The 24922-nt window shown below is 46.4% G+C and overlaps 1 protein-coding gene across 4 annotated transcripts in view; it reads right to left on the reverse strand.

Moving 5' to 3' along the window:
- LOC142579307 (pumilio homolog 1-like) overlaps nucleotides 1-24922 on the reverse strand; it is a 101431-nt gene that overhangs the window by 59221 nt on the left and 17288 nt on the right. For all 4 annotated transcript variants that reach the window (XM_075689371.1, XM_075689370.1, XM_075689373.1 and 1 more), the window contains 4 exons: nucleotides 22468-22592; nucleotides 17313-17553; nucleotides 15163-15442; nucleotides 5269-5517 (listed from right to left, as the gene is read on the reverse strand). In XM_075689371.1, the coding sequence (XP_075545486.1) occupies nucleotides 5269-5517; nucleotides 15163-15442; nucleotides 17313-17553; nucleotides 22468-22592 (895 nt within the window). The remainder of the gene's footprint in view (nucleotides 1-5268; nucleotides 5518-15162; nucleotides 15443-17312; nucleotides 17554-22467; nucleotides 22593-24922) is intronic.

Below are 24922 nucleotides of genomic sequence, written 5' to 3' on the forward strand. Positions count from 1 at the left end.
TCAGCCGATGGACCAAGTAGTGATACTGCAGACAAAGATTTACTGTCACCACTTGCTGAAGCGGATTCTGCTCTGCAACGACAACAGCAAGCAGTACTCAATAGATGTCCTCGGTGTGATTTGCTTGATTGTCTTCGCCTGGAAAGAGCTCAAGGCGACTATCATAAGCTGCTGCTTTGAATACGCCAGATTTTGTAAACAACGTAGGGAGGATCAGGATGATGCTTGCAGCTCTTCCTGCCTAGATGAGGGGGGAAGATTCTTATAGCGTGCCCAGATCACCAACTCCAGCAAGGACTAGGCTTCATGGAATATTCGAAAGTAGGGTATTCGAACAACGTCTACCGATGTGGAAGATGAAATAAACAGTATGCCAGTCAGCAATGATGGCGACGATAACGAACCCATCCGGGTGCCCGCTTTAGCGGCAGTTATTTATTCCATGAACAATGTCCGCAGCTTTGTTGAGTGCAGGGGTGGCGATTTTGATATGCTACCTGTTGTGAGCCAGCTGGAGAACATGTCATTTAGGGCAGCGAACTACCACGCCAAGTAATCCTGCATCAGCGATTACTTGGAAGTAATCTCTTGGACATGGAAAATAAAGGCGATTTCTTCTTGCGGCAAGTTCTTGCGTTTTTTTTCTCTCTCTCTTCATTTCAGCCAGTTCCGAAATCCGCTCAATTTGTAGAATTTTCGTGGTCCTGCAGCCTTCGAATTACTGAGGTTTTACTTTAGCATCTGTCATTAACTTTGTTGTGGCATTATGCCAGTTAGACCTATACAGTAAAATCCTCTTAATTAGGATTTCACAGGAATGGGAAAATGTTTGCATTACCAGAATATCAAACGATGAAATGTCCGAAGAAAACAATGAAATGCTCACTGCAACATGTCTTTATTAACTGAAGAAATCTGCAATCTTTTTTCTATTTTGCACAACATCCATCCCACAGCTGCAATTCGTCATATCTTCATTTGAGTAGAGATGCTCTTTAAAACTTCCAGGGGGGTATCCCAATTATTTTCTCATCAGTGAGCACAATGTAACCAGCGGGTTATATGGCAACGTGTAGCAAACCGTAGAATTGCTTCTCACACTCAACTGCATCCTCTTCGCTAGTGACATTGCACGCACCTTACCTTGCAGAGTTTTGTAAAATAAAAACACTGCTAGCTGCAACTGCGGCAGAGGAATTCGTCACTACTATCAATACGATCACAGATGATGAAAACACAGTTCTGAGGCGCACTGCCAATGCTGTGTCATGCGTGGGGGTAAACAAAATAATAAAAGAGGTGCAAAGCGTTGCTATCCCCGTACAGTCCCCGCTGATGACTATGATGATGCCAACTCCAACGCTTTGTTTTGGTTGGGCGCTAGCCCTGGGCCCGTATTCTGAAACGTTCGCCTTCCGCAAAACTATCGCCATGGACACGCCTCCACCAACGGCGCGCCTTGATTGGCGTTTTAGCAAAAAAAGAAAATAGGCAGCGCTATCTAGTAGTTCCGGCCTGCGTCATTTTAACGTCATGGTGTCGATGGGTGCTCTCGCCATAAATTGAATAAACGAACACGTCCTCTGGAGTCTTTTGGCATTCGGTTGGTGGTGGAGTGTACTAGAGATAAGATAGGTGATAGTTTATGGCAGCCTTCTTGGTGGCGTCTTACACGCGTTGTTTCGCGCAATATTTGTTGATTCATTCAAAATAAAACATTTCACACTTCTTTATTGAACTTATTTTGCCTAAAGCGGTCGCAACCGACCGCAGTCAGTGCGCAGAACCCGTACTGCGGCCACTGCACTCGAAAACAACACACCCCAGCCGCTTTGCACTCGCATGGTGCGCTCTCTGATGCGATGTGAAGCGTTAGACGGCGCATGTTGGTGGTGCACGCTGACGTCACAAGCAAGCAGTCGCTTGATTTATTGAATGTGAGTTTTGTCGTGGCGAAACTTTCAGAATACGGCCCCTGCTTTTTCACTTTTGCATCACACATCTGCAGCGAAGCATGCTTGGTACACATGCTTCGTCTGAATTAATCTGTGTGAGGCCAAATGCCTCCAAATTACCGTAAATTTGATGCCATTAAATGATGCATATGCTTGCCAAGACCAGAGGACGAGTCTGGATTTCAGTAAAATCCCTTAAATTCAGAAAATTTGATCATTCAGAATCGTCCTTTGGCCCCAGCAGGTGCATCAATTATTTAGTGGCATCAAACTCGCATTAATTCTGACGCATTTGGCCACACAACATTTATTACGGACAACCCTCGAAGCATGGCAACTGCCGAACACGGCAAATGTGTGACACAAAAGAGCAAAAGGGGCGTTAGCAGCCAATCGAAATGGAGCAGCAGAGTCTGCTTCACCACTATCAGTAAAAAGTACACGGAACGATAGAAACGCCGCACACTTCATGCCTATTATTGGCGCCTTTTATGTTGTTGTTGTTGACAAAAACAATTATGATGGCTACAAATAACAACACCCAGGCAAGTTTGGTTGGAGCTTCTTTTTTTTCATGGAAGTGCAGAAAGGAATGAAATCGGGCATAAGCTAAAGAATGTTGGTTACGTGCAGACTGCTCAGTATGTCTTCAAGAGTTCTTTGCATTGCATTCGACAGATGGTAAGCACAATCATCATTAGCTAGACTTGGCACACGACATATCGCTGCGACAAGTTCGGTGTGCGATCATTATACGGGAAAGAAAATAATAGAATTTCGATGACAATAATTCAGGGGTGCGATCATTATGCGAGTAAACATGGTAGTTGCAATTTTGCGTCTTCTCTATGGCACTACCCATAACTTTTCGCTATCCCACGTGTTTGCTTGCTTTTCGGAAGGGCTTTTTAAAATTTTTGAGTTTTACAGTGCGCCCAACACTCATAGGGCGGGGGGAATGCCGATAGTTGATGGAAGTGCTGCTGTTAAATGTGCGGCGGCACCCTCAGTATGGCGGCGCTTGGGGGGAATATCAAACCGATAGTTCATGGAAGAGCAGATACCACTCACGTGTTTCTCTTTCCCTCTAGCCGTGGACACGTTCGACTTGACTGCCGGCTACGTGCTACTTCCATGCTTCCTCAGTCGTCATGAGTGCTCCAGGCCCACTAACATTTGGCGCTCGTTCACAGCAGCATTCAAGACTGCTGCCATTCTTTATGCCGAAGAAAGAAATCACTGCACACCAGGCCGCAAGTTCGATGTTTCTGAACGGGTGGTGCAAAAGTGGCGACTGAGGCGGAGCAAAATTTTCACCTGTGACAGCAAGTAAAGAATTTCCCACAGGCCGAAGTCTGGATGCTTTCCGGAGCTGTAGGCCAACCTTGCGGCGCACGTCGCTGAAATGCATGATCGGTCCTTGCCAGTGAAGTGCGACATGGCCATGAAACAAGCCCGGATCTCCGCCGTGAGAACAACGAGTGGCAGGTGGCAAAAGACCGTGAACTTACGCCAACCTAACCTGTCAAAAGAGCCTCCCGGACGGCTGCATGTGGTTGGGTGCATTTGGCGTAGGCTGCTGTTTCACAAGATGTCGTAGTGTGCTTGTTTGCCAAATGTGGACTTTCGCTAGACGATGACACACTGTGGTACCGTAGCAGCCATGACGATGGCAGAACTAGTGAGGATGATTGCACAAGTGAAGATGAGTAGTCCAGTGACCATGCCAGCTACTACAGTCAACGACTGAATTTTCGGACGCCCAAATTTTCGGACATGCCTAATATTTCGGACGTCTTCGCGGCACCGCCACGAGCCCCATAGAATCAATGTATAAGGACATCTGAAGTTTCGGACGCTCGAACCCCCCGCCGTCCAATTTTCCGGACTTTTTGACGGACGGAAGGTCTTTTGGCTCCTCGCGCAGCGCCCTTGCGAAGGAAATCCACTTGCAGCCGAAGCATATCACCGCTTTGAACCACAACTAGCCGAATTTAGCCGTCACACACCGATTTGGTCTGGCCACGCTGGCTATGATCATCGCCGCACTTTCGCCTCCGGCAGAGTTTCCGGAGCGGCGCCATTTTGTTTGTTCGTTTGCGCAGGCCACGTTTTGGCTAGCGTGGTGTGTTGTTGTGCTGTTATGTCAAGTGTGCTCCGCGACGGTAGGCCTAGGTGCTTCGACGCTCGTCGGCGAACTCCACTGTTCGCAACTTGAGGATTTCACTTGCCTTTGATGGCGCCCACTCCGTCTTCGTCGTCCTCGCCGATGGCATCGAAGCGCGGAAAGCAGTACCGTCGGACGACGTGATCAACGACCTCCGCTCTGCTGGGGTTTCCATACCCACGGAAATAACTTTTGAACAGTTTGTTGACGCTCACAACGAGCGAGACTTCCGCGCAGAACTGACTGACGAGGAAATAGTCCGTCAGGTTGTGGGGGATTCAGATGACTCCGATGTTGAAAATGAGGAGCCAATGCCTGCGCTGCCTACAGCGCCGAGTTAACGCGAGCACTGTTGACTCTTTCATCGGTGTACAGTGCTGACATGATCCTTGCTCAGAAAGAGGTGAATATGATCGCATGCAACCGGAACGCCGTCAAAACAACAATCAACAAGTTCTTCAAGCCACTGCAGCAATAACACCGGCTGCCCGACGATGCACATGTGCATAATAAACCGGCAGTCGGCTGCATACAGAGTTTTTGAACGCCTCTTTTTATAGCCACTTCACTGATGCTGTGGCAGGGTTTCGGGAGCCTGTTCCTTCGCCCTTTACCTCTAGATCTGAGAAAAAAAGAAAAAAGGGTGTGTTTTTTGCATGCATTCATTTTTTCGGACTGCCTGAATTTTTGGACGTTTTTACGTTCCCTAGAGGGTCCGAAAAATCGGTCGTTGACTGTAATAAATTTTCATTATCGAATGCACCCTCGGGTATGCTCTTTTTTTTTTTCTTCCCTGTCACGCGCGATATGGGGGAGGGGGGGGATCGATTTACATTCTAGATTAAATTAAATGAAGTTATGAGGTTTTACATGGCAAAACCACTTTTTGATTATGAGCCACGCCGTAGTGGAGGACTCTGGAAATTCTGACCACCTGGGGTCCTTTAATGTGCACCTAAATCTAAGTACCACGGGTGTTTTCGCATTTCGCCCCTATGAGGCCGCCGTGACTGAGGCCGCCGTGACTGAGGCCGCCGTGACTGAGGCCGCCGTGACTTATATTCTAATCGACTTACAATCGTGTAACTACAGTACTACTTTCATTTGCACTTCTGTGCCCTGGCTCAGCTTGCAGAGTGCCCTCACCTCCTGGGGGTGCTTGAGACAGAGGCTCTCCACTGCCCTGTGGTGTCATGGGTCGTGCCCCATTGCCTCGGAGCATCTGCTGCTGCACCTGCTGCTGCATTTGCTGTTGCATCTGCTGCTGCACCTGCTGTGGCACCTGCTGGGGTGGCCCACCTTGGCCTCCCTGTCCCTGCAGGAGACCCGCAGCTGCTGGCGTTGGGAACATGCCCCACGGAGGCATCCCATAGTACTGCGGCATCATGGCTGGGCCTGGACATACACAAGGGAAACACATAGGAGTCGGGCATCATTACTGGCTGCATGTTTCACGCCTTCTGCCCTCTCATGACAGCCAAATGCAAGCTTATTACTGTTGCGACGACTCCGAGACACACCTGCTCTGCGCAAATACCACTTGCAAAATAGCAACCGAAACTTTAAAAAAGAAGAAAAGTTGCAGTTTGGCTTGCAAGGCGAAGCATCAATTGTGATAGCAACTCGGTGGACAATTATACGAAGTAAGGATAGTGGTTTTATCAGTTGTATAAACTTGTAAACATAGGCATTCTAACTAAATTAACAAGCATGGTGCCACGCACTTACAAGAAAATGCAAACACATCTCACTCGATGACCATGGAAACTCGCCTTCAAAACGCTGCAGTGAGGAAGTGTGGCAGTAGCAATAAGTGAATTAACCTTTGTGCTACCTCTCATCGCATGAACTAAGGCACAAAAACATGGCACAAGGCGGACTCTGTCCTTGTCGCAGATGGCTTCCAAGATACAGTAGTCCTGGCAGGCATGCGCAGCCGCCTGGGCTGTCCATATCAAATTATATTTCGAATATACAGTGAAACCTCAATATAACGAAGTAGGTAAAATTGGCAATTCGCTTTGTTATATTGAAATTTCATTGTATTGAAATTCAACATTTTTATGCAAATAAGTACGGTCGTCAGTCAATTTTTTTTTTAGACGGAGAAGGGCTGCAGACTTTTCCGAATTATAGGGCAATTAAAAAAAGCAAATTTCAATTCATTTGATAAAATTTTGGAGTCGGCGACGAATGATAACGGTTTTCATGCCACGGTGACGATATCTTCACATAGGCAGTATGAATTACGTGAAGCCAGCCATGCTTTTTGCGTGCACTCCACCCCCCGCAGCTGATAGGGTCGCCCCCACTGGGATGACACTAGCATGAAAAGCGCCGGCAGTGGGGAGTGAATGCCTTGTCTGCCTGTTGCTCCAACGAGTTACGAAGAGTCATACTAAATTCGTGGGAAGACAGCTTACGTGACACAACGCCATCTTGGCAGGCCTACTCATTGCACACGCGGCAGATTACCTCTAAAGCAGGGTGTGCAGCTGCGTATGCACTCAGCCATGCTTACAGCCATGGCCGAGACACACACTAGAACTGCGCCGTGCACCAACTTAGCGACCCCCCCCCCCCCCCCCCGCCTTGTCCCTCACGTGATAAGCCACCATCTTTCTTTTTCACCCTCGCATGCTTTAACCTGCACCTAAAGCACAAACTGCACAGGGTGTGATAGGATCTTATCTCACTTGGACTTTATAAGGAACATGATATGACTTCACTTCGGCGGCTGCTCATCACGCTGGGTGCGATTTGAAAGGTGTGTTTTCAAGGAGCCACTTGTAAGTCAATCATTCGATCACCTGCGTAAGCGGAATTTCAGTATGTTGAAATTGCATACAAACACACTTCGTTATATTGAGGTTCTAATTACATGGTGTTCTATGGACAAGAGGTTATAAGAGAAATACTTTTATATTGAGAATTTTGTTGTACTGAATATCATTATATCGAGGTTTAACTGTACATAGTTGTTAAAATAATAATTACCTTCTATTGTTTGTTGAAACAATTAAAATTTACCTGCTAAAAGCAAAGTTGCAAACAACATATACGACATTTACTTAAACCTAACGCACCCTTTTTCCCCCCAATAAAATGGGTCGAAAAATTCCGACCGTAAATCTGCATTACCATACCGCCATTGACATTTCAAAATAGCCGCCTCGTACACGCTTCCGAGTTTAGCTGCCGTAGCTTTCTCCATGTGCTGTAATATGTGTGCTTAAGTTAGTACACAGTCCGCCTTCCCGTTTTCTGTGTTTCGTCTGTCAGCATGGAAGTGCAGACTGCGAAGACATGCGATGCCACAATCAAAAGGAAAGTGATCACGTGTGCGGTGACGGACAGAAATCGGGCTGCATCACGGGCGTTCATCCCGAAACTTGCATGCAGGACTGGCACAAACAGAAGAGCCATTCTACTCCTGTAGCTGCTGCGTATGGCGCGGCCCCTATCTTGAGATCGATCTGCAATGGTGACAGAGTCTACACATCTATAGTCGGGTGCAACATTAGAAAAAGAGGGCGTTTACTCCTCCAATGCGGCTGCACACGAGCCTCCACCAATGGGCATGCATTCTAGACTGATGCCACGAGCTGGACGGCTGGTGACCATGCCGACGTAAAAGATCGCCACTCGCACTGCAAACTGGGTTGAGTCGCGTCAGTTGTGTGTGTCTGCCCCTCGTCAGAGTGAGTTCCCAAACTTTTTGAGGTGGTCTATCATGCCAGAAATACCATATCAAGCTTACGATGCACCATTTGTGCCATGTCCATTTATTCTGAGCCGTGATTCGGCGATGGAAAGTTTGCAGCGAGCTTCATTACGCTACACGAACTGGCGAGACTGCAGGCTTGCACCAAAAAAAGTGAAAAGGAACAGAAAAAAAAAAAAACCTGTCACATTCTTGAAAATAAGTTTGTGAAAACACAACACTAAAAAATATAACTCTTCTGCTATTTAATACCAAAAGTACTTATTTAAAACAATGAATGAAGCATTTCTGCACCCCTCCTGCCTCGATTGTCCTTTTGCCCAGGGTTTGCAATGTTTTCGATAAATGCAGTTTGTTTTAAGTACTTGTTAAATAGCAACTGATCAATTTTGAGTTTGGAAAACGAGTATTAAATGTGCCTTGCACGTGTAAACCAGGGCAAACGCCATGCAGCGCTGCTCTTTCTTCTTTTGTCCCTTGCAATGAAGCTAAAAAGCAGACGACGCGTAGCATTGTAGAAGGCATGGTTTTCTTTTTTTCTTTCGCAATCCTGCATGTTCTGTAGCATTCCAATCATGAGAGCTCTACCAAACCAGTCATCAAAATACAAAAGACTTTATACCGAGAATTAAGTGCTTTAGAAGCATGGTCTTTCGAGCGGACTATTTTAGTCTTGGAGGCAGTCGGCTGTCATGCTTCGGTCATCTGGGTGGGGCCTCCCCTTTTTTTCTAAAGTTGTACCTGACAATGGGCACACTGCACTGCGTTCTCGTCGCTCAGTTCATGTTGAAGCGAGAGGCCGCACAAAGGTCAATTTGCTCACTCCTGTGGAGGCACTTACGCACTCCAGCGTTTTGATATAAGAGTTTCTGCGGTCATTGAGCGAGACGTGTTCATGTTTGCTTGTGCATGAATGACACCATGCTTCTTAATTTAGTTAGTAAATGAATGTTTAAAAGTTTATACGGCCGATAATCATATTGTCACGATAGCTCGTAACAACATCTATCATACCAACCCTTCATAAAGAGAACTTCATCAAGAGCTCTGTTCCCTAGGCCCCTCGGGCTGGCACAGAAGTGATCAAGGCATCATACAAAACTACAGCTGTGGAAAGCACCTAGCAGCTGCATATCTATCACTGGCTCTCTGATCCGAAGTTCTACAACCATTCTCAAGTAAAGATGACTTGGGAGGCTGCTGACACTCGGAGCCTTCATTCAGTAACATGGTCAACTCTACCAAAAGAAAAAAAAAAAAAAGATGCCTTGTTGATTGTGCTGAAGATTGCTATCAATCGGACAGCCTACGGGTACAGGCTGCCTGAATGTACACTGGAACTATATTCATGCCCACACAGAGTTCTGCACGTCACTTGGTTTGAAACTTAGGCACCATGCTCTTTATAGAGCAGCAGCAGCAGCAGCAAAGAATGCCCTTTAAAAAGAAAAAAAAAAGGGTGGGGGGGGAGTGCACCAGACCAGAGGCCACCATGTACAAAAAACCCCCACATCACAAAACACCCCAAAGACTACAAATTTGGTGCCTTTTAGAGAACTAAGGAGAAGGTGAAACTTTGAGAGCCGTTTTCCCAAAACTGTTTTTCTCCCTGTATGCTCAGTTTCTGGAGCTGACTTCTTTGTTGCCGTTTAAGGGGGGACGCGGCCCTTGAAAACCGAAAAATAGCGAAAAAGTCGATTTTTGAAAAACCATATTTTTGGGTTGTATGTCTCATAAACTACCTGTTCTGTAATTATCAGCACCTAATTCAACCGTAAAGTACCAAAAATAACGCTACTTTTGAGGCCACCGCGGCCCAAAAAACTCGCGCAAATGCCGAAATGAAGTCAAACTTCGCGGGCGCGCCATTCCCGGCCCATGCGGCCTGCCCGCGCCATCTTGGTGTCGTTTTGACCGTGGATTCTTTGTCTCTATTTTGCCGCCTTGCAAAATGGCATCGTCGGCGCGGTTGAGGCGCTATGGGCGTTTTCCCGCGATGTGATGCGGAGCGCTGATTGGCCGGAGCAGTGCGATCAAATCTCGCGGGCTAAAGCACGCCTGCCATTGGCTGCTGCGCGGGCAGCGGCGGCTGCTCAAATCTCGCGGGTTAAAGCGCGCCTGCCATTGGCTGCTGCGCGGGCGGCGGCAGCTGCTCCCCTTGATGCCGCGCTGGCGTCGTTGTTGCCCCTTGCTCTGTCCGCCTCAACATGAGCTTGCGCGCTGCTCGTCGCCTTGCGCTATCTTTTAGATTATTCGTTCAGCTTTTCTTTTTTCGCTAGTTCTTCGCTGCACGCGGTGTCGGCAAAGCCCAAGACAGTGCACATGTTCGGTGCACGGGAGCGCGATATGCATCTTGTACGAGCATCGAACTTCCGATCTCCCGCAGCGAGTGCCGACTGCGTAGACGCTTTTCAGCGGCGGAACTGTGCTTTCGGCTGTCGCCGGTCGAAAATCCGACACACTGAGTGTGCCTGGAGCCGCAAGAGCTGATTAGAAGCTCCGCAGGAGCTTTCTAATAAAAAACACATGCGTTCAACTTTAAGGCCTGTTTTCTCGGAGTGGATTTTTTCGCTAGTAGTGGTGCTGGGGAAGGCGATATCTCAAGAACCGCTCTTCAGATTTGTATGCCGTTTTTTTTATTCTGTTCCTGAATGACTTTGCCAGGGGGTAACAGGCTTCTTTTCTTTAAAGCTGGTGCAGTTAATTTATAATAAGCAATTAATTTTTTATGAATGTGGTCATTACTGGCTACATCAAATTCAAAGTTGTCTTAAAAATTTTTGGAGGGGAAATTAAAGAAAAGGGCTCTTTAGCCCCCTGGGATATCTATCAAGGGATCATCACAGTGAATTTCAGCTTCCTACGATGTCCTGGCATTTCTCCAGGCTCTTCCTCAGGCATATACATAAATCACCTAGTTAGACCTCAATAACTCTGGAACTAATAAACATATCTTCATGAAACTTTGCACTTCCTCATAGTTCAGTGGTGTGAACGTACCCTGAAAGTTTCATCTGGATATCTTAAAAAATAAGAAAGTTCGGTCTCCAGGGTAGCCTCCCCCCTTAACATATTTTGACTCGTTTTTTTTTTTTGTCACATTCCTTGGGCTACAGTGCAGGTCATGACATTCTCGCTTTCTTATCTTGACCCTTTGTAAGTTTACGATATGGCTATTTGTCTACCCCGAAAGTGTGCTTGATGCGAAGGTAACATAAAATATGGCACTCAAAAAAATTTGTGTTGCGGAAAAAAAGAATGCAAGAATGTCAAGAGCTTCAGCACGCATTTAGCTATGCAGTGAATACTTAACAAGCCTTCTATCACGTTTTTTTTTTGTTCCCCATGCTCTCCAGAAAGTTAGAGGGAGAAAAATTCTGCTCAATAAAATTGAATAAGATGTTCTCAAGATATCGCTCTGAAACTTTTATGGAAGCATCAGGGAGACATTCTAAACGTTTGTGCCAATTTTTATCAAAATCAAAGAAGAAATAAGGAAGTTGATTTTTAAAGCCACGTCGCCCCTTAATTAAATGTAGGTTTATGAATACCTTTACATCCGCATGTCACAATTACACGTGGACATAACGTCACCATCACTCGCGGTCGTGCCTTCACCGTCGCTCGTGGTCGCATAGGTGTTCTGTGATTGCATCGTTAGCAGCGCATGCAGGTGCACTTTCCCAGTCACAGACGTCCGCTGGTCATGCCTTGTTAACAAGCTCGGCGGCATCCGCTTCTACGAGTAGTTTTCTCCCTCTTTTCTACACCTTTCGTGGTCTTCCGTACACGTGGGCCATTCGGAACTTCATTCATTTATTCATTTATTTCCTCAAAGGTCTCTTGTTGAGACATTACACGAGATGATGTCAAGCAAACATTTGGGGCTTACTGCAGAAAATCTGTGTAAGCTGCCACGATCGCCAATCAGATTGATAAGAATGCGCAGCTCGCTGCTGAGCAAATGCGCACGAGAGAGGTTCGTCAGCAAATCAAATTTACAACAGCTAACAGGAACGCGCCTCGTGCCTCACGTGACTGCTACGCGCAATCGCAATGCCGCATTTGCTTTTTTTCGCTTGCTGCTTTATTTTTCGGTAGAGAAATGCATTGCTGCGGCTATCTTGAGCGTCGATCTCTCCTTTTTACGATGTTACCAAGTTGGCGGCGCTGCGTCAATGGATAGCTAGGCGATCCGTGGTGCGATGGGGCCTTCCGAAGCGCGATTTTTTTGCTATTTTCGATGACAGCACTCTACAAAAGTGCTGTTTTCTTGATTTCTACGATGTATTTTGTTATAATATTTCCCTATGAGGTAAATAAAGGTCCGTGGACCGCAAAAATAAATAAATAAATAAATAAATCAGAAAATCAAATTTTGACAATTTCACTAATTTAATTGCCGCGTCCCCCGTTAACTCTTTCGGGACCGCGGAAAAAAACAGGCATTCTGATAGGTGTCAAAAATTATGTTTTATTACAAATAGTCATTGCGCTATATTGCTGTAACGTATATCAAAATGTAGCTAATTAGATAGTCTTTCATGCACAAAGAAAGATTAAGACCTAAAGTGATATATAATATTTAGAAAAAAATGTCAAATGCAAGATTTGCTGAGAGAACAACATAAAAAAGTTGGAAAAGTCATGAATATACAAGTGAAAAAATATAATAAAAAGATACAAGATATACAAAATGTACTACAATGCCTCGTTTCTCGATTGCAAAAATTGGCACGCGTTTCTACAACTGTCTTTTTTTTTGTGAACTCTGGCACCAGTGGTCAGCCACTCAGGTCCCACGGTTCTTGTGCCACTCGACAAAACAGTTCCGTGCAGTCGTAAAACACAAGTGAACTTGGTATGCGCTGCAAAAGACATTCGTTTTGAGCTCAATTTTCTTCTGCTCATAGCACAGTTTGCAGTTTCTGCGTTTTGCCACTTTTCCCGGCTTGTTGAGTGCATGTTTTGCGACAGGCGATGGAGGCGTGTGTGCTTGCTTGGCACCATCAAGATTCAGAAACTGCTGAACGAGCTCTTCTCTAAAAGCTGGCACCCAGCAGTGCGTGCCAGCTCAGGAATCTCTGGGTGCAATGTGCGGTGAGCTTGGAAGAGTATGAAACTGTTCACACATGCAATATTGACGTAGTGGAAGAACAGTCTTTCACCACCATACGCTTCTTATTGGAACATTATAATAGCCAATCATTTGATCCGATTTATATACGCCTAGCATGCCACTATTAACGCGATAGCGTTAAGGAACTCGTGTCGCAGAAAAGCCGGTGTCGTCGGTGTCGGCGTCCGCGGCGTTGGCCGTGAGCGATAAATCACGGCAGGCACTTCATAAATAAAAAGCAACTTCCAAGATGGGCTGGGTGGGAATCGAACCAGGGTCTCCGGAGTGCGAGACGGAGACGTTACCACTGAGCCACGAGTTCGATGCTTCAAAGCGGTACAAAAGCGCCTCTAGTGAACGCGGTGTTACCATCGAAACGAGCTGTTTCTAAGGCTCAGGCGTGCGTCGCTTGCTGAGGCGCACATTTCGTTGTCGCGCCGAACGCTGCGTTGCTCGACGCTCACCGCGTCCGATGCGGGGCGCGTAGTCGCTGTGCCGTAGCCCAATACCCCTTGGCGGGTCGACGGGAACGCTGTCGCGTTCCACTCTTGAAGGCGAAGCTTAAGCGTCCTCCAATTTTTATAATCATGGTCAGCAATAGGCTTTGTTACGGATATCAGAGTCCAGAAGTCTTGCCTTCTTTCCCTTCTTTTGGCGGTGACCGTGTCATTTGCAGTATGAACCGTGCTCATCATGTTGACAACACGCCAGTCTTTCCACTGAATGTACAGGATGTTCCGATTGCGCAACCATCGAATGTCGCCGCGTCGAACTTTTTTTCCCCACCGTGCATCATTCAGTTCGGCAGGAAATCCTCGGCGATCCTTGCGTGTGGTTCCGCAAGCCAATGTTTTTCGGCTGAGAAGACTAAACAGGCGCGTAGAAGTGTAAAAATTGTCCATATAGATCCTGTAGCCCTGATCAAGGTATTTGTGACACAGCTGGCAAACTACATTGAAAGCCAACCCATGGGGGCCCTGGCTGCTCACGCTTACCGGTATACACACTAAACTGCACAGTATATCCGGTGCCAGGGTCAACTAGGACCCACAGCTTGTAGCCCCATTTTGTTACTTCATCTTTGATGTACTGTCGGATGCCTGACCGCCCTTTCGATTTCACCATGGGCTCACCCACGGAAAAATCGTGATGTGGCTGGAAAAGATTCCCCGACACTTCGTTCATGTGCTGCAGGAGCCACCACATGTACTGGAGCTTTCATCTTGAATTTTGAGTGACATCGTCCAAGTCTACAACATGCAACATTGCAAGGAGAGCTATAAACCGGCATCACCGCATGATCCGTGGTGGGAGCAGACCACCGTACAGATTTCCTATGTTTCAATACAACTTCAGCCGAGGAACCTTCACAACACCCGTGTAAATAATGAGTCCGATGAACTTCAGCATTTCACTCCCAAGATCCGCCGGAACTAGCATGTGTTGGTTTTTCCAAAATGCGAGTCCAAGCATACTTGTTGCGTTTTCGCAAATGGTTTCGATCACGTTCATCGAGAAAAACAGAAGAAAGAAGTCGAGAGCAGTCAGGAATTTTTTTGATCCGCTTCTGAGCACCACACCCACATCTGCGTCCAAGTACACGCCAGGTTCCCGTCTCGGCGAAAACTCTATCCGCTTCTGCGCTAGCGGCAGCAGATCATTACCGTAGCTTGTTGACATCCTACCAAGTAAAGATAAAATAATGAGAACATATAGCGAGCCCGTTCACCTACTCCTTCGGCTACTAGATGAAGTCCACGGCTCGTCATCGCCTGAATCAGAGTCCGAAATGAAATTGGAGCTGCCGAAGTCATCTTCAGACTCTTTGCTGCTCGGTTCATCAAAAAAATCCGTTGCCAAAGCAGCGGAATGGCGCGATTGACGGCGGTCTCTTTGAGCAACCGGACGCGAGCACAACGCCATTTTCCACTGTGTCTGCAGCCGCCACACTTTAGAAAATGCTTTCTCACGTATCGCCACCAGCTGGAAAACGAAAGAAACTATGCCGAAACCGAGAGTCTAGTTCCCGACGACCTCCTAGATGGGGCTACTTGTCCAAGCGAGTGAAAATTTGAACGTGGCTGAGCGCGCAAAACCGTCGATCATATATGATCGATGGCTTATGGGTCACTCCCGAAAGTGTTAACAGAGTTCGTTTTAGCGAGTGCTCACTGTAGTCAAGTTAATATGTACCAACCTGTGACGATGCCCAGAGGATGGGGTGGTGCTCCGTAGGGGTCCTGGTTGAGCAGGTACGGTGTGGAGGGGGGAGCAAAGGGTGAAGGAGTGGGTGCCGTAGGAGGTGGGACACCTAGCGCACCACCTTGCTGCTGCCCTTGGCCTAAGGAGTACTGGGCACCTGGTACCAGCGCCATGGGGCCTCCGTGTTGACCTCTCTGGGTATGTTGCTGCTGCTGCTGTTGCTGCTGCTGGTGCTGTGTCTGGTGTTGCTGTTGCTGCTGGTGTTGCTGGTACAGCTGTAAAGAAGAGACAAGATACCTCACATAAACTCCCTCACTCTCTGTAAAGTAATAATTTTTCATGTTTCTAGCATGCCAATGCACGCCAACAGCTTGCAGATCGATTGATGGGGTTTAACTATGGGTGCACAAATACAAAATTGCATCTGTCACTCAATCCTGAAGATGCTGCTAGGTGTCAGTTTTAGTCACGGCATATTACTAAAATTGTGCAGAGACCATGATGATGATTGTCAGTGTAAGCAAAGGAAGCCGTAATATGGAAACTACAAAAACTACATCCCCACTCTAGTCTGTACTACGCCTTACACCCTGTGCTGTATTCTTATAAACACCCACACTGCGATGAATGTGCAATGCTCTGCGACATGGTATGAGCACACACAAGTGCACGAAAGCCGGCACCCATAATACACCCTGCCACATGGCAATGGGAGATAGCCCTGTCCAGCTATCCGAGATTGACTGTTTAGAATTACTGTCTATATCAAACAGTTGTAAAGTCCTCTTGAAGATCCAGGCAATGTACGATGCATACATATCGAACAACACTGCACTGAGTCGCGCCCCTACAAGTGTGCTTCTAACAGAGATGCAATCGCTTCTCATGTCGTTGGAAATATTTGCTGCCGACAAATTTCACACAGCACTGTTTTAGCAGATGATGTCAAACAAGAGATTGAATCAGAAAGGGAAGTACATGATACAGGAAAAACGACGAGGGTGCTCCGTATTGCTCACTGCGCATATGGATGGCTCGTGTAAAACTGGCTGTTCGTTATTGGCAAGTGCAGGTAACCACTCTGGTTCAAGAACATGAAAGGCCTCCCAATCAGAGACGTGTTCTACAAGAGAGCATGGAGGAGATCCCTTCAATGAGTGGCGCTGAGCATGGTATGTCGCACCAGAGGTTCGGTGCCGTCAAGTTTGGACAGATCTTTACATTAATTTGAATTTGACAAAACCACCGCATGTGACATCTGAACTTGGTGGGGAGACCCCCCTTATCCAACACCCACACAAAGGCAGTGGTGCGAGACTCATCGCTGTGTGATTTGCGGGTCTGTGCTGAATGTGTTTCGTACTTGCCCAGTTACACGAGAGTGGGAACTGATTCGTATGTTCTGCACGCTCAAAGCCACTTTCTGAATTAACAGCGTTTCTGTAGTATCAGTAGTCACTGATGCAGGGGCCAGAGAAGAGCCAAGAACGAAGGAACTGCAGAACATTCACAATTTCTTCCCCGCCCCCCCTTTTTGTATGCATTATACTGTATAATCTCAGCGATATGATCACGCCTGATACAAATTTTTCGGAAATCCTAGCCCAAGTTCATTCGCTCATGTGCTAAATTTCTAATGTTGGAAACTGCCTTTTGCACCTCGGCAGGTGATAAAAACAATTTAGCTGCCGCAGGATTCCCGGAGGAGCCAATGAGAAGGCCCCAGCGTGGTAGTTGCATTCCTGTTGCCAGATTGATCCTTGTCACACCGCCCCGACTTGAATTCTGCCGCATATTTCTTCCAAATATTTCGTTATGAGATAAAAGAAGGTCATAGGATTGCAGATGAAAATTCATTAGAAGATCAGAAACTTTCAGTAAGTCAGCCATTTCATTGCCGCATCACTCCTTATGATACATATTTTGGTCTGCACAAATTTATAGTGCAGTCCCAAAAGTTTAGTACTATCAACATTCTAGTGTATTGCAATCCTGTGGCCGACAGTGGCACACTTCTTAGCACACTTCTGAACTTTACGCGAGCAGTCTTTTCGCAAAATCTGATACAAAATTCAAAAAATTGTAGAATGCGCCTAAATTTGTAATCTTGACGAAGAATTTGGGAGAGTTTACAAGTGTGCATACCTGTGATGCGTAGTCAAGCATTCCTGGTGACTCCATGGAGGTAGGAAGCAGTCCGTGCGGTGGGTAGTCAAATGGGCCCAATGGGTCCATTGGATGGTGCTCAAAGTGTGGCTCCAGCTGTGGCCCTCCACCACCAGGACCCATGACCAGGGCCTCTAAAGGTGCCTTGGACAGCTTGTCACCCTTGTCCTCACTAGGGGAAGCTTGCCGGCTGCTACCTCCGCCTCTGTAACCCACAGGGCTGTCAAAAGAGAAAATGAGAGGTGCACCTTCACTTCACTGCAGCAAAATATAAATGTACAAGTAACTTGGAATACCCGCTTTGAATACCGAGTCAAATACCAGACACTTTTCCCATCACAAAGAAAAAAAAAAACTATGGACAGGGTACACTGCCATACTTTGACTGCTTCCTTTAATACACATAATGCCATTTACATAATGCTGTCATCAGCCAACTAGAATCGCAGCACCTGACAATAGGCAGATAAAACGGCCAGTGGACTAAGCCACCTACCGATTTATCAGAAATGATATCCTGGGACTTCCTCGATTATTCGACTTACCCAAAACGACGTCCCTTAGGGGGAGATGCTACACAATAAACTTTTTTTTATTATTTTTTGCACTAAATATTTGAAAATACTACCATTCATTAAGTTTTTTATGTAGATTTCGAATGTTATTAAATTTTATGGAGTTGCTACATTTCTTTAGTAATGTCCTACACAACGGCAAAATATAGTTATCTTCGTGGGCAGTTTCTTGTGTACAAATGTGCTGTAGCTTATTTACCTCGTTGTAAACTGCAAAGAGCCGATATCTATCAAAACAGCATGTACAATTACTGGAACTATGAAAAAAAAACATTAGTACACTAAATGTTTTACACATGAGAATAACCTTGTGCACTTACAATTATCTTATTCAACATAAATTTGGCACACATACTTTTCAATATGTGTCAAACACACATATTAACTTGAAATTGCACTATTTCTTGGAAGTACAGTGAAACCTCGTTAAACAGTAGTTGGCCGGAGCTCGGAAAAAGTAGGTACTAAACGGAGTACTGCTTAGCCGAAATAGCATGAGATCGCCCACAGTTCAGCCCTGTTGGTTAGGCTGCCACCAGAGCATGGCGCCCCCTGTGACCTGTGTGTGTTTGTCTCTATATATGTTCGAGCCCAATAAAGGAGGGCCATTCCCTTTTCGTCTAAGCAAGTGGCTGTACATATCGGTCCGTCCCTGCATGCCCGTGCCCCGCGGCACTAACCACGCGACAGAACCCGGAGAGAGTGTGATGAAAAGGGAAAAAACATGCAGTATTTATTTACTTCGCGCGACAAACGTGTTATTTTCGTTTGATGCCACCACAGCCTAGCAGCGACGACAGCGGCCTCAAACTTGCTGAAGCTGTGAGCCAGCTTTTCAGGCAGCCCCCTCTTCTTGGCAAACAATCGCATGGCAGATTCCTCATTGGTGTTGCATACTCTCTGTGCGCGGGGCACCTTTTCATTGCAAGGTGCTGTTCTCGTCGCGACAATTGCATTCGTGAGGCTGACATAACGCGCAGCTTCTGCCACTGTCGGGCCTGAATCGCCCGTGCTGTCGGTTTCCGTGTCATCCTTATTACTGTTGCTGGGCTACACTTCGGCAAAACAGAGGCAACGATGGCGAAAAGTCGAACCACCTCGCAGCCCGCATCTCTTCGCAGTCGCAGCAGCGCTGCTGAGCAACTTCTTCACATTCCAAATGCCACATACCATAGTCAACAGTAGACCCATGTTGCATGCCAGCGCCGACTTCTTCGTGTCACGTTCGACAGCATGAACGATGTCCTAATTTTTCTTCTATGCTGAGCATCCGGCGTCTGAGCTTCGGCATGACGCGAGTCCTTGCTTACATGACGCCCCAACGCTCTCTGGGACGGCACCGAAATGATGTTGATGTGGCTTCACGTGCAAAGGCACAGGGCGCTTGGAGGCTGTTTAATTCTCTAAGGCCTGTTCTGCCCGACCACCCGATGGAGACAAAGCACCGCCGCGTTTGCACGATGAAAAGTGGAAACACTATGTGTTAACCCATACGTACGCAATAAGCTTTTACGGTTTATACGGATACAAAACACATTATGTTCTATGGCCGCCGAGTCAGGGATTTGACTTTACTACTTTTAAACGTAACTACTGTTTAAGCGGGTACGGTTTAATGAGGTTTTACTGTAGTTGCGAATGTGCAGGGTTATATTTCATGGGATTGCAAAAAAAGAATTAAGTGTTATAATTTTTTGTTGTCATTGAGTAGGACATAATATTGTAGCTACACAAAAACCAATGACACATTGGAAATCTACATAAAGATATTCTATGAATAGCACTTTCTTCAAATTAGTAGTAAAAATAATAACAAAAATTTCTTTTGAGGAGACTAATGCATAACTGTGACCACCAAAGTTTCAGATGCCTTGGGTGCATTGCTTAATTTTTCAAGCTCGCACATGGTATGTCGCAACCGTCTATCAACTCAACAATGACAAGCACCACTACACAGCCAGCTTCCAAGACCGCTGAGTGAATAGGCTGATACCTGTGTCACACGGGCACATTTGGAAGGCCTTCCAGTCAACGGCCTTCAAAATGCCACAACTCTATCGACTCAAAGGAGTTGTCGCGCTGCTACACGGCACTTTCGAAAGGCCGTTGAGTGGTTCAGGCGTTTCTCGTAAAATTGTGTGGCGCTGCGGATCTTTACTTTCCTTTTCATGTCACAAAAAGTTAGCAACATTAAAACCACTTAAAAGCACTATAATTTCTTTTATGTTTGTTTATAAATTTAAAGAAATGTTTATACATTGCCATACATATATGTTTAGTTTTTAAGTTGTTGAGCAGCGAAACTGCGGCCGCCGCTGCATGTCGCTGTTGTCGAGAGTATGTGCAGTTCGCAATATCACATGTCAAAAATACCTTATTGAATAAATAATAAAGCTCGTATATAGTATATTTAGAGCATTTTGGTTTGATTTGTTCTTTCTAATCGATAGTACGAGCACACTGTGAACGAGAGGGCATGTTCGCACTGTTTCCGTTTCGGTTGCTCAAAGGCCATCGAGATTTCGATAGAGTTGTAAGGTGCTCCGTTGACTCGATAAGACTATTGACTCGGCGGCCTTCAAAACCATCCGTGTAGCAGCTCGAACTTGACCGCTGAGTCAACTGACTATCGGCTTGAAGGTCTTCCAAACGCCCGTGTGACACGGGTATAAGAAAGAGGAGGATGCAGACACACACACAGAATAACACAACCACTAGCGTCTGACTATCAACAGTTTTATTCACACAGCAAGGACCATGGAACTGCACACGCCAGCCACCGGTAGAAAACGAAACGTCAGGGAGCAGGCTAAACGGGCACTGTGCGGGCTGGGCTGGCAGTGCCGGCGGAGATACGGGCGCCTGCTGAAACCATCGATGATGGAGCTACGAGGGAGTTGAGAGGGAGGGCAAGAGGAGCATAGTTGCAAGGAAGGGCGAGAGGGAAGTGGATTCACTTTCCCACCAGCTTGATGGATGGCGCTAGTTACTGAAACAGAGGAGTTGCGAAGGCCAGAGTGGGCCTCCACTTCTGCTTTCCTCTGTGTGCTTCTTCCTTCGTCTGCCGACACATCAGCACTGTGTTTGCATTCATCCTACATACTTAACGCAAGTCATGTCTTATCAAGAAGACGTCATTGCCACTGATCATAATCATATTGGTGTGCTCCCTTCTGCTGTAGCGTCGCCGGATTCAAAAGAGAAGGAGAATGGGGTACTGCGTGTCGACTTCACGTCCTTGTATTCAGAGTCTGCCGTGTCGTACAGAATTCGATATGGCGCACTGTCTCGAACAACCTTCCCATTGGGACATCTCGGTTTAGGCTCGTCATTGTAAAAAAACAAGTGCAAATCAGACCAAGCCAAGCCAACCAAAACAAGTGTGAGCGAGAGCTGACTCAAGCAGACAATAGTGCAAAACAAGCGGTCCGGCTGATCCAGACCAAGTACGAATAGAATGGTCAGGCGGGTCCACATGACACCAGTCTCCCGCACTTACATCACTGTAGGGGCCACTCTCACCAGTCTCCTCCGCTTGTGGCTGGCTTGCCGCAGCGGCTAGGTGCGAAAGATCGGCCCAGGACCAATCCCTCCTACGGTGTGCGCTTTGCCACTAGTGTCACCGGGGCATGACGATGCGACGCAGAAACGATGACCTTGCCACTTGAGAGAGGGTGAAATTTCCGCCATGGTTTTTCTTCGCACACGGCGTTAAGAGGTCTCTCCTAAGCTTTCCCTCTATTGCGGGGCTAGTGCAATGCTGGTTGGAGGCACCGCTGCATGATTTATCGCGCTGCTCAGAGCATTGTCGAAGTGTTGCATGTTCAAATTAACTGCCGCAAATGCTTCCACGTTTGAATGACCAGGCGTTTTCGCCTATTGGAATACACATAATTTTGACGGCACCAGTGTCAGTTCGAATAAACCGTAAGTTCGAATTAGGCGTGTTCAAATTAACTAGATTCGACTGTACCAGCTATGGGTATGTGCTTGACGCACAGCAAAATTTTTTTTCTCACATTTTCGTGCTCCACAGTGAAGGTGAAGGCCTTACATAAGTAAAAACGAAGAGAAGTGCCTAAGTGTATCCCCTGAATGAAGTAAGTGGAGTAGAAAAAGAAAGTAACATTACCAGCACAATAGCTGGCACAATGGCATTGCCACCTTATTCCAAACATTGAGAAAGGGAAGAACGGGACATTCTTCCACTTCGTGTGCAAGCAAGACAACTCCCTTCATCGTTGCTTCTTAAGATAAGTAAGACTTTATGGCATTAAACGATGGCTTTTAGCGACAGCTACCAGATTCACTTCTAGAGGTTGTCTGAGAGACAAACCTGGAGAAAAGTACTTGATCCTTTTATTATTTATCGTTCCTACTTTCCTCACAAAAATAAATAACTAACCTGTGTAGGCCCAAAGGCTAGCCAGCCCCATTGCTTCCTTCAGTATTCAGAGAACTAAAACACTCCACTAACCAACCACAGTTACCGGCCACCACTACAGTGACGGCCATCACGACATCACCATAGGAGCAATCGTATCAGGTTTCTCACTTACTTGTAAACCTTGTCGTCATCAATACCGTTGTGCATTATCCCGTTGGCTTGCATCACCGCAGTTCGTCCGTCTGTATCTTTGAGCTTGCCCTCTTTTCCCTTCTTCACTTTTTCTGGATCGTTGGTCTGAGAGCGCAACCAATGCAAAGAACAATCAAGCAATCAATCAATCAAGAACAATCAATCATTACAAGCAGCTAAAATTAAAGCCCCACATGCGTCAACTGCATAACCTGCAAGCCTCATATGCAGTTCGATAAACATGAAAAGTTGTAGAACATAATGAAGAAAGATGGCACATCTTGAAGCAAAGGTCCTATGCAGGACCGACCATCCTTACTTGGCACACCAATTATTTCCAATTTTTCAGAGGGCACCACAATAAGGTAGCTAAGCATTAATATGTAGGCCATTCAAAAGAACAAATCTTGACCGGTTATTCCACTGCACAAAGCCTCGTGAAATACACACAAACTTAGCCAGCAATAGCAGAGCCCAAACTTCTTGTGAACTCCTTTTTCGGAAATGTTAGACTGTCTCTGCTCTATGTCTATACATGTCTTTGGTCAGCAAGAGCACTTCAATGTGGAGGAATGATAAAAGCACTGATTACCGTATTTAATATATTTTAATGCACCTTCAATTGCAACGCGCCCTCGTTTACCATGACAAAAAAAAAATCTGCCCTCGATTGTAACGCACACCCGTTTGCTGTGACCTACAAAAAGAACCCTTTACAGTGCCGCGCACCTCATTTCTTCACACAGACATACAGGTTTCTCTCATTTGGAAAAACAAACATTTACTCCCAATGCACTAAAGTTGCAATGAATAAAAAAAAAGCCACAGTTTCGCCCGAAAGGTGAAGCATCGATTGTGATTGAAAATTAGTAGATAGCTATACGAAGCAAGGATAGCAGTTTTATTAGCCTTATAACCTCGTAAACATTCAATTACTAACAAAATTATAAGCCTGGTGTCGCACATGCACATGCACAAGCAAACATGAACACATGTCACTTGATGACCACGGACCACAAAACGCTCGTCGTGCTATGCCGCAGTGGCCTAGCACGACGACAGCGGCCTCAAACTTGCTGAAGCTGCGTGCCAGCTTTTCAGCCAGCCCCCTCTTCTTGGCAAACACTCGCATGGCAAATTCCTCGTTGACGTTACATATTCTCCGTGCATTCGTGCAGTAATGGTGCAGAAGTCCCGGGGCGCCTTTTTCATTGCCGGGTGCCGGAGTTTGGAATACTTTTCGTTTGGAATAGAGTTATGTTACCGCACCCTGCAGGCTGCTGTTCTCGTCGCGACGATTGCGTTCATGAGGCTGACGTAACGCGCAGCTTCCGCCACTGTTGGGCCTGAATCGCCCGTGCTGCCGCTTTCCGTGTCGTCGTCATCACTGTCGCTAGTCGACATTTCAGCAGCAACATAGGCAACGATGGTGAAAAGTCGAACCTTGTATCCGACATGTCTTAGCGGTCACAGCAGTGCTGCTGAGCAACTTCTTCACATTCCAAATGCCACACACCGTAGTCAACAGCAGATCCCTGTTGCGGGCCAGCGCCGACTTCGTGTCACATTCAATAGCACAGACGACGTCTAATTTTTTTTCTATGCTGAGCACCCGGAGTCTTTTTTATCCGAACTCCGGCATGACGCGATTCCTCGCTTGCGCAACGCCATAACGCTTTCTGGCATGGGGTCGAAATGATGTTGATGTTGATGTTGATGTGGCTTCACGCACAAACGTACAGGGAGTTTGGAGGCCGTTGTTCCGATCTCTGAGGCTCGTTCTGTCGGGCCACCCGATGGAGACGACTCACCGCCGTGTGTGCGCGACGAAAAGTGGTAACACTATGTTTCAACCGATGCTTATGCAATAAGCTGGTACGGTTTATGCGGATACAAAACACATTATGTTCAATGGCCACTGAGTCGGGGATTTGACTTTACTACTTTTAAAACGAAACTACTGTTTAAGAGGGTACGGTTTAACAAGGTTTTACTGCACAAGCTTCGTCCGGGTCGGCAGGACCAATCAAAATGCTAGCACAACGCGGGCAGATGGAAAGGCTACAAAGGCAGCCTGTATATTGTGAAGTGCAAAAGCATGTGCAAAAGCATGTGCAAAGACCTGGTCGATTAGCTACCGATGGGTATGCAGAGCGTGTTGGATATGTGGCGACTTATTTCCCACCACTTCAAAAGCCGTCAATTTAATCTGCGCGTGTGACCTTAGGACTTATCACTGATGAGCCACCCGTACGAACATATTTACCTTTCCCAAATTTAATAAAACTGCAGAATAATGTTCAGTCTCTTGTGCTAACTTCAAATATGCATTCATTTCTGTAGTACTGTAAAAGATTGTTAATTCAAAATTTCGAATAATTCGAAGTAGCCGCCGTGGTGTGCCCAACAATGTATTAAAAGCAATATGTAATGCA

Source organism: Dermacentor variabilis, chromosome 4 (assembly GCF_050947875.1).
Source record: "Dermacentor variabilis isolate Ectoservices chromosome 4, ASM5094787v1, whole genome shotgun sequence".
In the NCBI taxonomy this organism is placed as follows: Eukaryota; Metazoa; Arthropoda; class Arachnida; order Ixodida; family Ixodidae; genus Dermacentor; species Dermacentor variabilis.